General features: G+C 39.5%; 1 protein-coding gene and 1 long non-coding RNA gene across 2 annotated transcripts; both read right to left on the bottom strand.

Moving 5' to 3' along the window:
• Window positions 1-704: 704 nt before the first annotated feature.
• LOC139913351 (uncharacterized) lies at window positions 705-2844 on the bottom strand. Its single transcript, XR_011784713.2, has 3 exons — window positions 2750-2844; window positions 2352-2448; window positions 705-840 (listed from the first exon to the last, which is right to left on the bottom strand). It is a non-coding gene; the product is annotated as an uncharacterized LOC139913351 (long non-coding RNA).
• A 1188-nt stretch (window positions 2845-4032) lies between these two features.
• On the bottom strand, window positions 4033-6849 carry LOC139913358 (C-type mannose receptor 2). Its single transcript, XM_071901347.2, has 4 exons — window positions 6842-6849; window positions 6377-6552; window positions 5586-5969; window positions 4033-4379 (listed from the first exon to the last, which is right to left on the bottom strand). The coding sequence occupies exons 1-4, from the start codon at window positions 6847-6849 to the stop codon at window positions 4033-4035; spliced, it is 915 nt and encodes a 304-aa protein (XP_071757448.2).
• Between the last annotated feature and the right edge of the window lie 4591 nt (window positions 6850-11440).

The following is an 11440-nucleotide window of genomic DNA, read 5'->3' as shown; positions in this document are numbered from 1 at the left end:
CATTTACCAAAGATTGAAAAGAAAATCAAGAGAAGAGGCAGCCCAAACACTGTCTAGCTGCAGTTCATTTGTATTAACATGCAAGTATCTTGGATCCAAATGCAAAACCTTGGAGGAAATTTCGACCACATACTGTGCGGAAAGAAATGGCTGATGAAAAACGGATCTAATGCTATGGCTTACTCCTTGAGTATATACAAAACAAATACATGAGAACAATAGACACTCAAAAGTAAAATTTCCATGTTAAAATCTACTCAAAACATCTCAGAAAAGGGAAAACGCTGCTCTCCACACATGTGGCCGGTGCAAATTCATTTCAAAATAATGGCACCTTTACCCCTTCTTTTATTTTGTGATAACTGATTTTCAAAGATGTAGCGATTGTTGCGGCTTAGCTAGAAAGTAAAAATGCTTTCGGCACTTCGCCAAATCACCAACATCCCCCTTGCCTCACCTTCTCCGACCTGAGTGAGCCCCACAGGACTTCAAAATAAATATTACTACAACAATAAAGTAAATCAAAAGGTACTAATAATACTACTTTTAATAGGTGATTCCACTTTTACCATGTGATATGATTGTGTGCTGAATGTTGAAATAAGTGTTATCTGCTGTAACTGTTTTTAAGCTGCTTAAGTGTTAAGTTTTTCTATTCTATTCTATTCTATTTTATTCTATTCTAATAGGACAGTTACAAATACACTGCATTTGATCTCACTCTGTTGTCATCTTACTCTACTTTCCCTTCCAGATCCGTTCAAGTTCCTCAACCTTCAACTCCAGTCCAGTCTCAGTAATGGGACTCCATGTTCTACTTCCCTCCGGCTGCACACTCACCTGTTGGGAGAGAGAGCACACATTTCTATAGTCACACTCCCCCTATAGGTGAGCAAACAGTGTGGAGCAGAACTGTGAAGAATACACACCAGGGTTGGGGCCATTCATGAACTGAATTGAGAATGCCTGGTGAATTCCAATTCAATTCCTGGAGTTGGAATTGGAATTGGAATGCCACCCAGCTCCAAGGAAACAGAATTGGAATTGAATTGGAATGACAGGAAACAGAATTGAATTCCATTAAATTCCATGAAATTCCACTTCTAAGAGAGGTTGTCTTGACTCGCTAAACATTATAAATCAAATACATCATATACATCACCCTTTTTTTTAAAAAAAACATGGATTTTCACAGCATTTTATTGAATTAAATTCAACTTCCTGAAATTCAAATTCAATTCAAATTCTGTTTGCTGTAGGTTTTTTCAAATTCTAGTTCCAATTCCTCAGTTGAACTGGAATTGATGAGTTCATTCATGAATTGACCCCGATCCTGATACACACACTGGGCCTTGAGTATTCATGTGGCACGTGATGATGCTGGCCTCTTGAAAAATAAAACTTTAGAGTTTTAGTTATACCTTTAGTTTCAATTATACCTTTAGTCATACCATTACTTTTAGTCATACCTTTAGTTTCTGTTATACCTTTAGTTATACCTTTAATTTCAGTTATACCTTTAGTTATACCTTTAATTTCAGTTATACCTTTAGTTATACCTTTAGTTTTCAGTTCTATCTTTAGTCATACCTTTAGTTTCAGTTATACCTTTAGTCATACCTTTAGTTTCAGTTATACCTTTATTCATACCTTTAGTTTCAGTTATACCTTTAGTTGTACCTTTAGTTTCAGTTATACCTTTAGTTGTACCTTTAGTTTCAGTTATACCTTTAGTTGTACCTTTAGTTTCAGTTATACCTTTAGTTGTACCTTTAGTTTCAGTTATACCTTTAGTTGTACCTTTAGTTTCAGTTACACATGTAGTTATACCTTTTGTTTTCAGTTCTATCTTTAGCTATACCTTTAGTTTCAGTTATATACCTTTAGTTTTAGTTATACCTTTAGTTATAACTTTAGTTTTGGTTATACCTTTAGTTATAACTTATTTAGTTATACCTTTATCTGTCCACCAGCTGTAGAGTATAGATTGGAGAAGTAAACTCAAGACTGGGAGATTGGGAGAAGCGTGGGGTCAAAAAAAACAACAAAAAAACTAACACTGTCATGGATTCCCATGCATACAACATATTTCCACATCATAAATACATCAAATGTAAGCATATTTTGTATTTTAGTGATGATGATAGCCATGTTGACATTTACATATCTTATGCATTTGGCTGTCTGGTCCATCAAATGCCTCTAAAATGGTTAGAATTAATAACTTTTGTAATGCTTACAAGAATGCAAATGCAAATAGATTAGTAGCATCGCTAGCAAATTAGCTGTGTCCTACATGTACCCAAAAGGCCAGTGTGTGTCTATACTGGAGAGATACAGGAGAGACTCACTCTTCTCCTCTTTTGTCTCGTCCTTGTGAAACACTTCTGATTTCACCCAGCGGATCTTGAATTCCCTGATGCCCTTCTCTCTCATCTCCGCCTCCAGCTAGGAAACATGCACAGGAATCAGTCTTCACATTAACATTTACATTACATTTCCTCAACCTCCAGCTGAAGAATGCTGTAGTGGTAAATGAAAAGGTGGATAAGCTGTGAACTAATGACAATAATGTATACCATTCATTTATTTTAGAAAGATTTCATTTTTTATTTTATCAGTGGATAAACTCTTATTTTACAAATGAAAATGTGGCTAAACTGAGTAGGTGGTTTTACCTCCACTACACCCCTTCAGACAGGGAACAAACTTGTCAAAACATTTCTCAGTAAAAAGTCTCTTATCTCACCTGCTGTAGGATTTGATGTTGGACGACTGAGTCAGTCAAGTCAAAATCAGTCCGGATCCTCGTCTTCAGCACAACCCTCTTGTGAAAGACTGAAAAATAGTTGTTGATGTTATGACTAAACTTACATAGATCTATTGAACTTCTAACAGCTGCTGAGGACTTTCGCTATCTGCGGCTACGTTCACACAGCAGCTGAAAGTGTCTCAATTCTGATTTTTTTCCCCTCACATGTGACACAGATCTGATGTTTTCTAATCAGTGCAAACAGTAAAAAGTGTGTTGAAATTCCATTGAGCGGGGACTTTTTTCTTCCAAAACATTGGAAAGTATGAAAAGAGAGTTTTGAAAGCCAGAAATCTCAGCACCTGGAGAGGTAATATTGGTTTTGATCAACAACAGATTATGGTAATTTTTGTAAAAACTTTACTTATTGCCTTAAAGCTGCACTAAGCGATTTTCCAACCACTAAAGGGTGATAGCAACCGCAACACATTTGTAAATAAACCAGCTGGACTACGCAGGCCACAAAGGAGAAACCAGACGAAGGACCGTGCATAAAGGCTAGTAGCTAAGCTAAACGTACCTACGGAGAAGTGTCACGGGTTACCAGACTCGCTTTGACAGATTTTTCTCACGCTGAAGGTCACATGTGTCCCACAATGACAAGTGAAGAGGTAGGTAGCAACTTTACTAGTTTATCAAGTTTACTTGCTCGCTTTGTCGATTCCGCCATTATGAAAATTGTTTTCAGGAATGGGAGGGGGAGAGCGCCGCTTTTAAACAGCGAGGGAGGAGACAAGCTTGTTTTAAAAAAAATGAAAAGCTACTGAATGGGTTGGGAGGAGCTTCAAGTCTGTCTTGGTTTTGACAACAAGCTTTAGAAAAGAGGAGAAAACAGCAACACAGCTGCTGCTGTGTGGATATTGGTTTATATCATTATGTCTCAATGAAATCTCCACATAGCACATGTTAGTTTCAGGATTGGTTATAAGGTCTGATATCGCTTATTGCAGGACACAAATGGACAGAAAATGTTTTCAATTTGGATAATTTTTTTTATAGGAAGTCTCTCTTTTCCATCGTTCTAAAAATGCTGGTTGGTCAGCCTACAGACAGTAAAATGTTGAGAATGAATAACTTTATAATGCTAGTGAGCATGGAAGCAGACTGGTAATATTCCTAGTGAGCAAACTGTACCATGCAGGTACACAGAGCTGCTAGTACTGGGTACAGTAGCTGTGCTCTACATACTGATAATGTGGAGATGATGGAAACTAGCTTGTCTAACACCTACAGTGGCAGAGAAACATGGATTTGGTGTCGCACGGCCTCGTGCTCCACTTCCAGCCGTCAACATGAGCGCAGTTAGGACCCTCTCCTCCGTCGTCGGGCTGCTCCTGCCACCAGTATCTGAATGAGGAGTTGCTCCCGTCGGACCACCTCCAGGAGTCTTCAAACAGGCCGATCCAGACCAGCGTTCCCTCCGGCACCAGGCTCTGGATCTCCTGGTTCTCCGTCTGGTTCCTCACACTGGCCAGGTCTGTGTGGTACTGCCTGCAGTAGCGCTGTGCGTCGGTCCAGTTCTTCGCTGTTTCCACAAGAATGTTGGTCTTCGGGGCACCGTTTCTGCCTGTGACCACAGAAACAATCAATGCTATTAAATGAAATGGCAACACACAAATATAATAAATAAGTAGGAGTGTGTTGAAAATGGCGCTCAAGGCTGATCACTAAACTTGTAAACACCATGCTGATAAAATGGCTAGCATTCAGCAGGGATGAAGGATGAACGCTACTGCATTTAAGTGGTTCATATAGCTATTGTTAAAGTCACAATAACACCACATTTTGAGAGCATCTTGCTTCCTTAATGTGATGTATTTCCTTTTGAAACAGGATGTTGGGGCGGGACATAACGCAGGGACTGATCATTCAAAAGTCTAAACCAATGGGATATCGGTTAGGGGGAGAAAGGCAGTTTTATTTGATGGGAGGGTTAGTTTGATATAAGAATACAAGAAATTTCTTTTTTTTTGGCATAAATTGTCAAATAGGTGTAGGTCTGATAGAATGAGCTAAAAAGGTGCAAAGGTAATTTTTCACACTGAAATCAGTGTGACTTTAATGTAGACTGAGACTCTTGTGCTTTGTTTGGGTGCTTCCAATGCAATAAATTACTCAAATGCATTAGCGGTGCTTCATCCCAATTGAGTATGAGAGCCCTTGTATTGTTCTGGAGCACACAAATATAACATTTACTGAAAAGGAGCAAAGATTTGATACAGAATGTCAGAGCATGTGTAAAGGTACAGTAATAGTATTTGTAAATCTCATGTCTTTTGTTTGAAGGAAACTGTTTGTGGAACCATTACTTATGTTAAATGTGTGAATGTTGTGGAATGAGTACGTTGTTGGTTATAAATGAACAGTCAAATAGATGTCACTGTTCTAATATGTTTGATATCAATTCTTTGTTTAGGTGATTGATGACTGTCTAAACATAACCTAAACATTGAGAAGTGGGATGCATTAATTTTGTAAATGGAAACCTTTTTCCTTTTACCCAAGTTTATTTTGTTAAAGCATCTCAAATATTCCAAAGACCATCTTATCGACCCAATAAAGAGTGAATGGTCAAAAAATTCCTTGGGTCCTAATGTTTTTATGGACATTCTGGTCCAGAAACTGTTCTCGACATATTTTAGTGGCCCCCTTTATAAATTTTAGTCATCCCTGTTTTCTAATTAGGGACATCTTTTTTTAAGCTTGTTCCAGGCAGAACAACAACAAACACATTTCAGAAGTAAAGAAGCTCAAGTCTGGTCCATAATATTACCATCAAAGCATAAGAAGAAGTTCAGTAAACCGCAGTCTTGGTGTTTCCATTCCCCCGTGTCTCCCATGGCGGCACACCGCTGGATCCCTGTCTCGCTGTTGTGTTCATCACTAGCCCACCCCCTGAACTCAGCTTCTCCGTCTCCATAGTAACCCTCGTCCGACAGGGACCACCTCCACCTGACGACGTCTTCATGCAGCCCAATCCAGAAGTCGTTGAAGTCGTCGCCCATTACGTCCGTGACCCTGGTCATGTCCTGAGCGCTGCCGACGGTTGCCAGGTCGGTGTACCTCTCCCTGCAGTAGGACCGGGCTTCAGACCACGTCTTCGGTTCATCGTGAACGAGGACGTAGTCACGGCTGCAAGACGAGGAGGAGCAGTACTCTGTTGGCAGAGGGAAGAAAATCATGCAAAATCATTATTTTCTGAGCAGTTACTGGGAAAAAAGTCATAAATTACACATTACTCATTACTTTTCTTAAAAGTTATGAATTACTGCCCAAGAGCAGTAATTCGTTACTCGTTGCTTGTTACATTTATTTTGCGTTTCACCCTAAAACGATTGTGCTAGGCCTAGTTGCGTTCATTGGACCAATAAATATTGTCAACCTAAGCCCATTTTACCAGCATATGTATCTAAATAATGGCAAACACAAAATCTTTCTTTGAAGGTTTTTAATCAAGACAGAGCCTACAGAATTACTTTATACTTTACTCCCAACAGTGTTTGTGAGTCATGAGGCTCTTGCTCAGGTGGAGGAGGTTTCTGTGAAGCGGTGTGATGTGTTCACCGTGCGGAGGGGGCTGCTGAGGGAACGTGTCGACGGGAAGCTCCTCGGTGCTGTAGACTTCCACCTCACACACACTCAGCGCCGACAAAGGGTGGAACACGTTGACGTAGCGACCCTCCATCCCTCCACAGTCCCAGATGATCAGGGATCGGAGAGTGCTGGGGATGACGCCACATCTGAGATGGAGAGAGGGAAACCGGGAAGGGAGGGACACACAGAGGGAAACAGAGGCAAAAATATAAACCATTGCACTTGACACTGGTGATGCCAACAGGTTATTTTTTACCTTGTTTGTGTTTTTAAATGTATATTTCTTTACTCAGATGAACCCAACTAGGCCTCAGTCCATGACTTGTGCTAAAAGAGTTGGTTATTCATTATTTTACATGGTAAAAATCTCCAGAGACAATAGATAAAATAACCAATAGGCATTTATACCTATTTCAGCAAAAAGGTCAAATTTACCCTGACATGTTTAAGTTTATGTCAAAATTAAGATATAACTAATAATTCTTAAAAATGACCTTTTTTTTAAATAATATTTTACAGGCATTAACCATTGTAAACAACGTTATGTTGATATGTAGCCTATATGTCAGCACAGATTTGTAAGCCATTGATAGCCGCTGTTACATGAAAATGTATCGAGTTGATAAATACCGTTTATGTTTTAAATATGCTGATTCTGATTGATTTTACATTCCAATTTTTACAACAGCATATTAGGGCCATTTTTTTTTTCCTCATATATTTTTGAGTTTTATCTCACAAATTTCTGGGGGGGGAGGTTTCTCGTAAATTTCAGACTTTAATCTCAGAAATGTTGAGTTTTTTCTCAGAACATTACCCCCCTCCCTGATACACTCGTAGATTTTTGTGTAAAGGTAATGCAATAAAATGTAAAGGATAAACTGGACTTGTTGGCAGTTTTGGCAGTAGCAGAATCTTATCTGTCTTGTGTTAAGTTACTCTTCTTTCCCTTGCCCTGATGCCTTTCTCTCTTTCTGCCTTTGTATGAACATTATGTCAAAGGCCATGTGAAAATGACAGTCTTGCTTTGCAGCAAATATACACACCACATAGAATACACCAAAACATTAGGGTCCACAATTTGTCATACTGTACATAGAACACACATTTTAAAAGTCCCATATTCTACACTTTCCAGTGTTTTATTTTGTGTCTTGAGGTCCATTCAAAGCTGTGTGTGTGGTGTCATGAACCAAAAACACTCTCAATCCATTTTTACCCGTTCATTTTCCAGCATCTCTCTGAGCCTTACCAAGAACAGGCTGTTTCTGTCGCTGTGTCTTTAAGGCTCATTAATATTAATGACCCCTCTGTTCTGATTGGCTAACCGTTTCAAGAGTGAAACGTGAGACGTCGCGGCCCGGCAGCTACAGGTAGGGAAAACTCTCCGGTAATAAACAATGACGACCGCTCAACCGCTTTGAAACAAACTCTTTGTTAGTCTATTATTTCTTACAAAAATGATAATGAGCGAACCTTTGTGACGCCACAAAGTTACAGAAGTCCAAACAGCTCGTTTAGAGGCTCGCTTTTCTAATATGGATTGTGTGGATTTACTTGGCTATCGTGTGTTTTGATACGTTCACGACGTTTAGATAGCACATCCAACTCCTTTATAATCAAAGAGGCAAAGGAAATCCGTTTTCCACAATATGGGACCTTTAACAAGGAAGAACACGAATAGGTATACGAGTTATAAAGGTTAGAATTGTATTGAAATAAGTTCTGCTTAATGGATCATAGCTACGCCGAATTTACCAGTGGACCCTAATGATTTGGAAAAGGTGTTAAGCCACGTTCTATGAGGCATGTATGTATATTTGCAAACAAGCATGGCATTATTTAAATGCCAAATTTCATTTAATGTCATATTCTTTCTCATACAAAAAGAGAGCAGCATGTATCTTGACTATTACGAATCTCGCATTACCTCGGATTGTCATTGCCGTTGTTAACCAGCGAGTTGCCAATTCGGACCTCAGCTCCCTCGCAGCAGCTCTTTTCGATGGCAAGGTTGACGCTGGTTACTTTGTAGGCAGCCAGCAGATCCACTCTCACCCACTGGCCGGGTTCGTCTTTAGTGAAGCTGCAGGTGTGAAACTGTTCACCATCTATAACTTTGCTGGCTTCACCTGAGGTTGTCAGTTGTCGGGACGACTGAGCAGCCACTCCTCTCAAAGCCACGTTTTCTGGTAATGAGGAGAGAGTTCAAGAAGAAGAAAAAATGATGTATCTGCAAAACTACGTTTTTCAGGAAGAAAGACAAGAAGGCTTTTTATGTTTGATGCCCATGCACTTTTGGAATTAAACAATCAAAATGTCATCTCTGTCTTTATTCATTTTGTGTGCATCTTGTGTATTCATTTTGGTTACATGAAATGTTCAGACCGTGTTACCGATGGTAGGGACTCACCAATACCATGTCGAAACAATTTCAACAACTGCAATCTTACCTCCCTTTTTACACTATAATCATTACCTCCAACAAAGTGTGAAGGAGGTTATGTTTTCATCTCTGTCTGTTGGTTTTTTAGCAGTATATCTCAAAATGTAGCAAATGGATTTGGATGAAATTTGGTGGAAAGATAGCAGTTAACCCAAAGATCAATTGATCTGATTTTCATGATAATCTGGGCCTGGGATTTCTGCCATTAGACGATTATCGTTTGTTAGCTATAACTATCATGCTGTGTTCATGTTCTGATGGGAAACCGGGACTTCCAAGTCGCCTGGTAAACAATGTTGCATTCACATGGTATTTTCTTTGAAATTCAAACCCTGAAGGCAAATGATAAGCATAAATCATTACGGAGGCTGCAGCTTTGGAAAAAAAGTTGGAGAATTGTTCAGCGCGGGCAGAGGTTTGCACTCTACTAAGCGCCTTCGAGTTTGAATAGCTTACCAAGGCACAGAAAATAGCCATTTTCTTTGTTTAATCAGGGAGGAAAAGGTGTTTTACGCATCTTTTGTTTTGTTGTCACTCTTCCAACATGGCATGCCCATTGGAAACATTGGTAGGCTTTCTTAAAACACTCTGTAATAGGCCACTATCTTTTATTGAATGGGAATAAGCATTTTTCCTTATTTACAGTATGGAGTATAGGGAGCTTACCAACAGCAGTGCCATACACCTGAACTTCACACAGAGTCAGTGTCTTCTCCTCACCAGGGAGAACTACATAGATGTAGCGGCCTTCCATTTTTCCACACAGGTAAGTGTATTTGTGCTCTGTGGAGGTAGCGGCGATGACAGCACACCTGACAGGAAGGACGTGTAGCAGTAAAAAGAAAACAAAAAAAACCTGGGTCAAATAGGATCATCAGGTCATTTTTAGCATTTTGTTTTAACCTGATAATTAAATATCAAGTGGATGAGGATAATTCAGATAAGGTCAGGCACACAGTCACAGATACTTAAAGGATTCTTAATTGTCTTTAAAATATACTAAAAATAAAAAAATATACTAAAAATAAACAAAAATATAAATGCAACATGTAAAGTACTGGTCCCATGTTTCATGAGCTACATTAAATATCCCATAATTTCTCTCAACTCTTGTGCACAAATTTGTATGTTAGTCAGCATTTCTCCTTTACCAAGAATTTCTTTTAAATAAATGATTTTCTTGTATGAACTATAACTAAGTCAACTCTTTGAACTTGCTGCATGTTGCGTATATATTTTTGTTCAGTAAAATTTCTGAGAAACCCCTCTGGAAAACCCCTACACCCCAGTATAGTTTATGGAAAACCCCCATTTCAAAAAGAGCATACGAAGGCACTTTGACCTGCAGATAAAACGGCCATTTACTGAGGCAAATGGCCAATGTGTTGTGGTCCACCAGGAATTAAAAAAAAATTTGAAATGCTCCTTTAACATTTGTATATGTAGCAGTAAGAATTATTTGCAGATACCATTTGACGCAGGTCTGGGTGGCAGTAAGTGGCTTAAAAGCTACTGTTATCATTATTGTTATATAATAGCACAGAAATGTCGTTTTATAACTCTGTGGGCCCTCTAGCCCCAGTACGTTCTCTCCTTTAAACAAACTCTTTGCCAAAATCTGTCAGATTAATGTTTATTTCCTTATCGACAAACAATCATTGTAAAACATAACGTAAGGACCTTGAGTCACATTGCTCTGCACCCCACAGTGAATTTTAGTGGCAGAAGATGTAGGAATACAAGGCAAATCGGTTATAAAAGCTGACATTTAGAAACACGCGGTACTTGCCGAATCATAGCGCGCCAAAATTACCAGTGAACCCTATCAAGCCGGAAAATGTCTTAAATCATGTTCTGTGAAGCATGTGTTGGCCAATAGGCAAGGAAACAGATTCTGGCATGGTGTTTGACATGATCTCTCCCATACAAAGACCAAAAAGAAGAACAGAAGAACGTATTGTGGCTATATGGTTCGTCTCGTATCACCTCGGGCTGCCAGGGTCCTTTTCGAGGCCGATGCGGACCTCAGCACCGTCCAGCTCCTCTAAACAGCAGCCGCGCTTGGCAATGACGGTCACAGCAGTTATGCGGTAGACATTCTTCAGGTCCACTGCCCACCATGGGTCGTCCAGCAGCGGGACCGAGGTGCAGGTCATTTCGTTACCCTTAACCCCAGGACGTCCATCGATGGCATCGCGCGGTGCGGCATCTTCAGAATCAGGCGTAGTCGCTTGCGAAGCCCGTCCTCTCGACGCCAAGTTAGCTAGCAGGGGAGGTGAGAAGGAAGTGCTGTTGGCTACGAAAATGTCTACGAACAATTTTTACAAAGGTGAAATAGATTTATAGATTTCTTATATAGATTAGATTAGATAAATTTCTTGATTTATTTTTTTTACTCTATCATGCTTGCATTTTAATCCTGTTGCGGCAAGCTTGGCAGCAAACACGACTAATTTTGTCTTTAGGGAATCTACGTTTTGCTAGACTTTGCAGATTGCAGACTGTGTTATTAGTCACAAATACCCAATAGACACTTCTCCTACTGTAAATACTAGGTGGGCAGAGAAATTTAAAGCCACCTGGATAGA

This window comes from Centroberyx gerrardi, chromosome 23 (genome assembly GCF_048128805.1).
Source record: "Centroberyx gerrardi isolate f3 chromosome 23, fCenGer3.hap1.cur.20231027, whole genome shotgun sequence".
Taxonomy (NCBI): Eukaryota; Metazoa; Chordata; class Actinopteri; order Beryciformes; family Berycidae; genus Centroberyx; species Centroberyx gerrardi.
This window is presented reverse-complemented; position numbering and strand designations above follow the sequence as displayed.

Bases quoted from the DNA above. Each gene is read 5' to 3' on its own strand.
- LOC139913358 (XM_071901347.2), bottom strand. The intron at 5,970-6,376 runs GTGAACACATCA...CTCTGCCAACAG, and splicing joins TCAGCAGCCCCCTCCGCACG to AGTACTGCTCCTCCTCGTCT. The intron at 4,380-5,585 runs GTAATATTATGG...CTGTGGTCACAG, and splicing joins CTTCTTCTTATGCTTTGATG to GCAGAAACGGTGCCCCGAAG.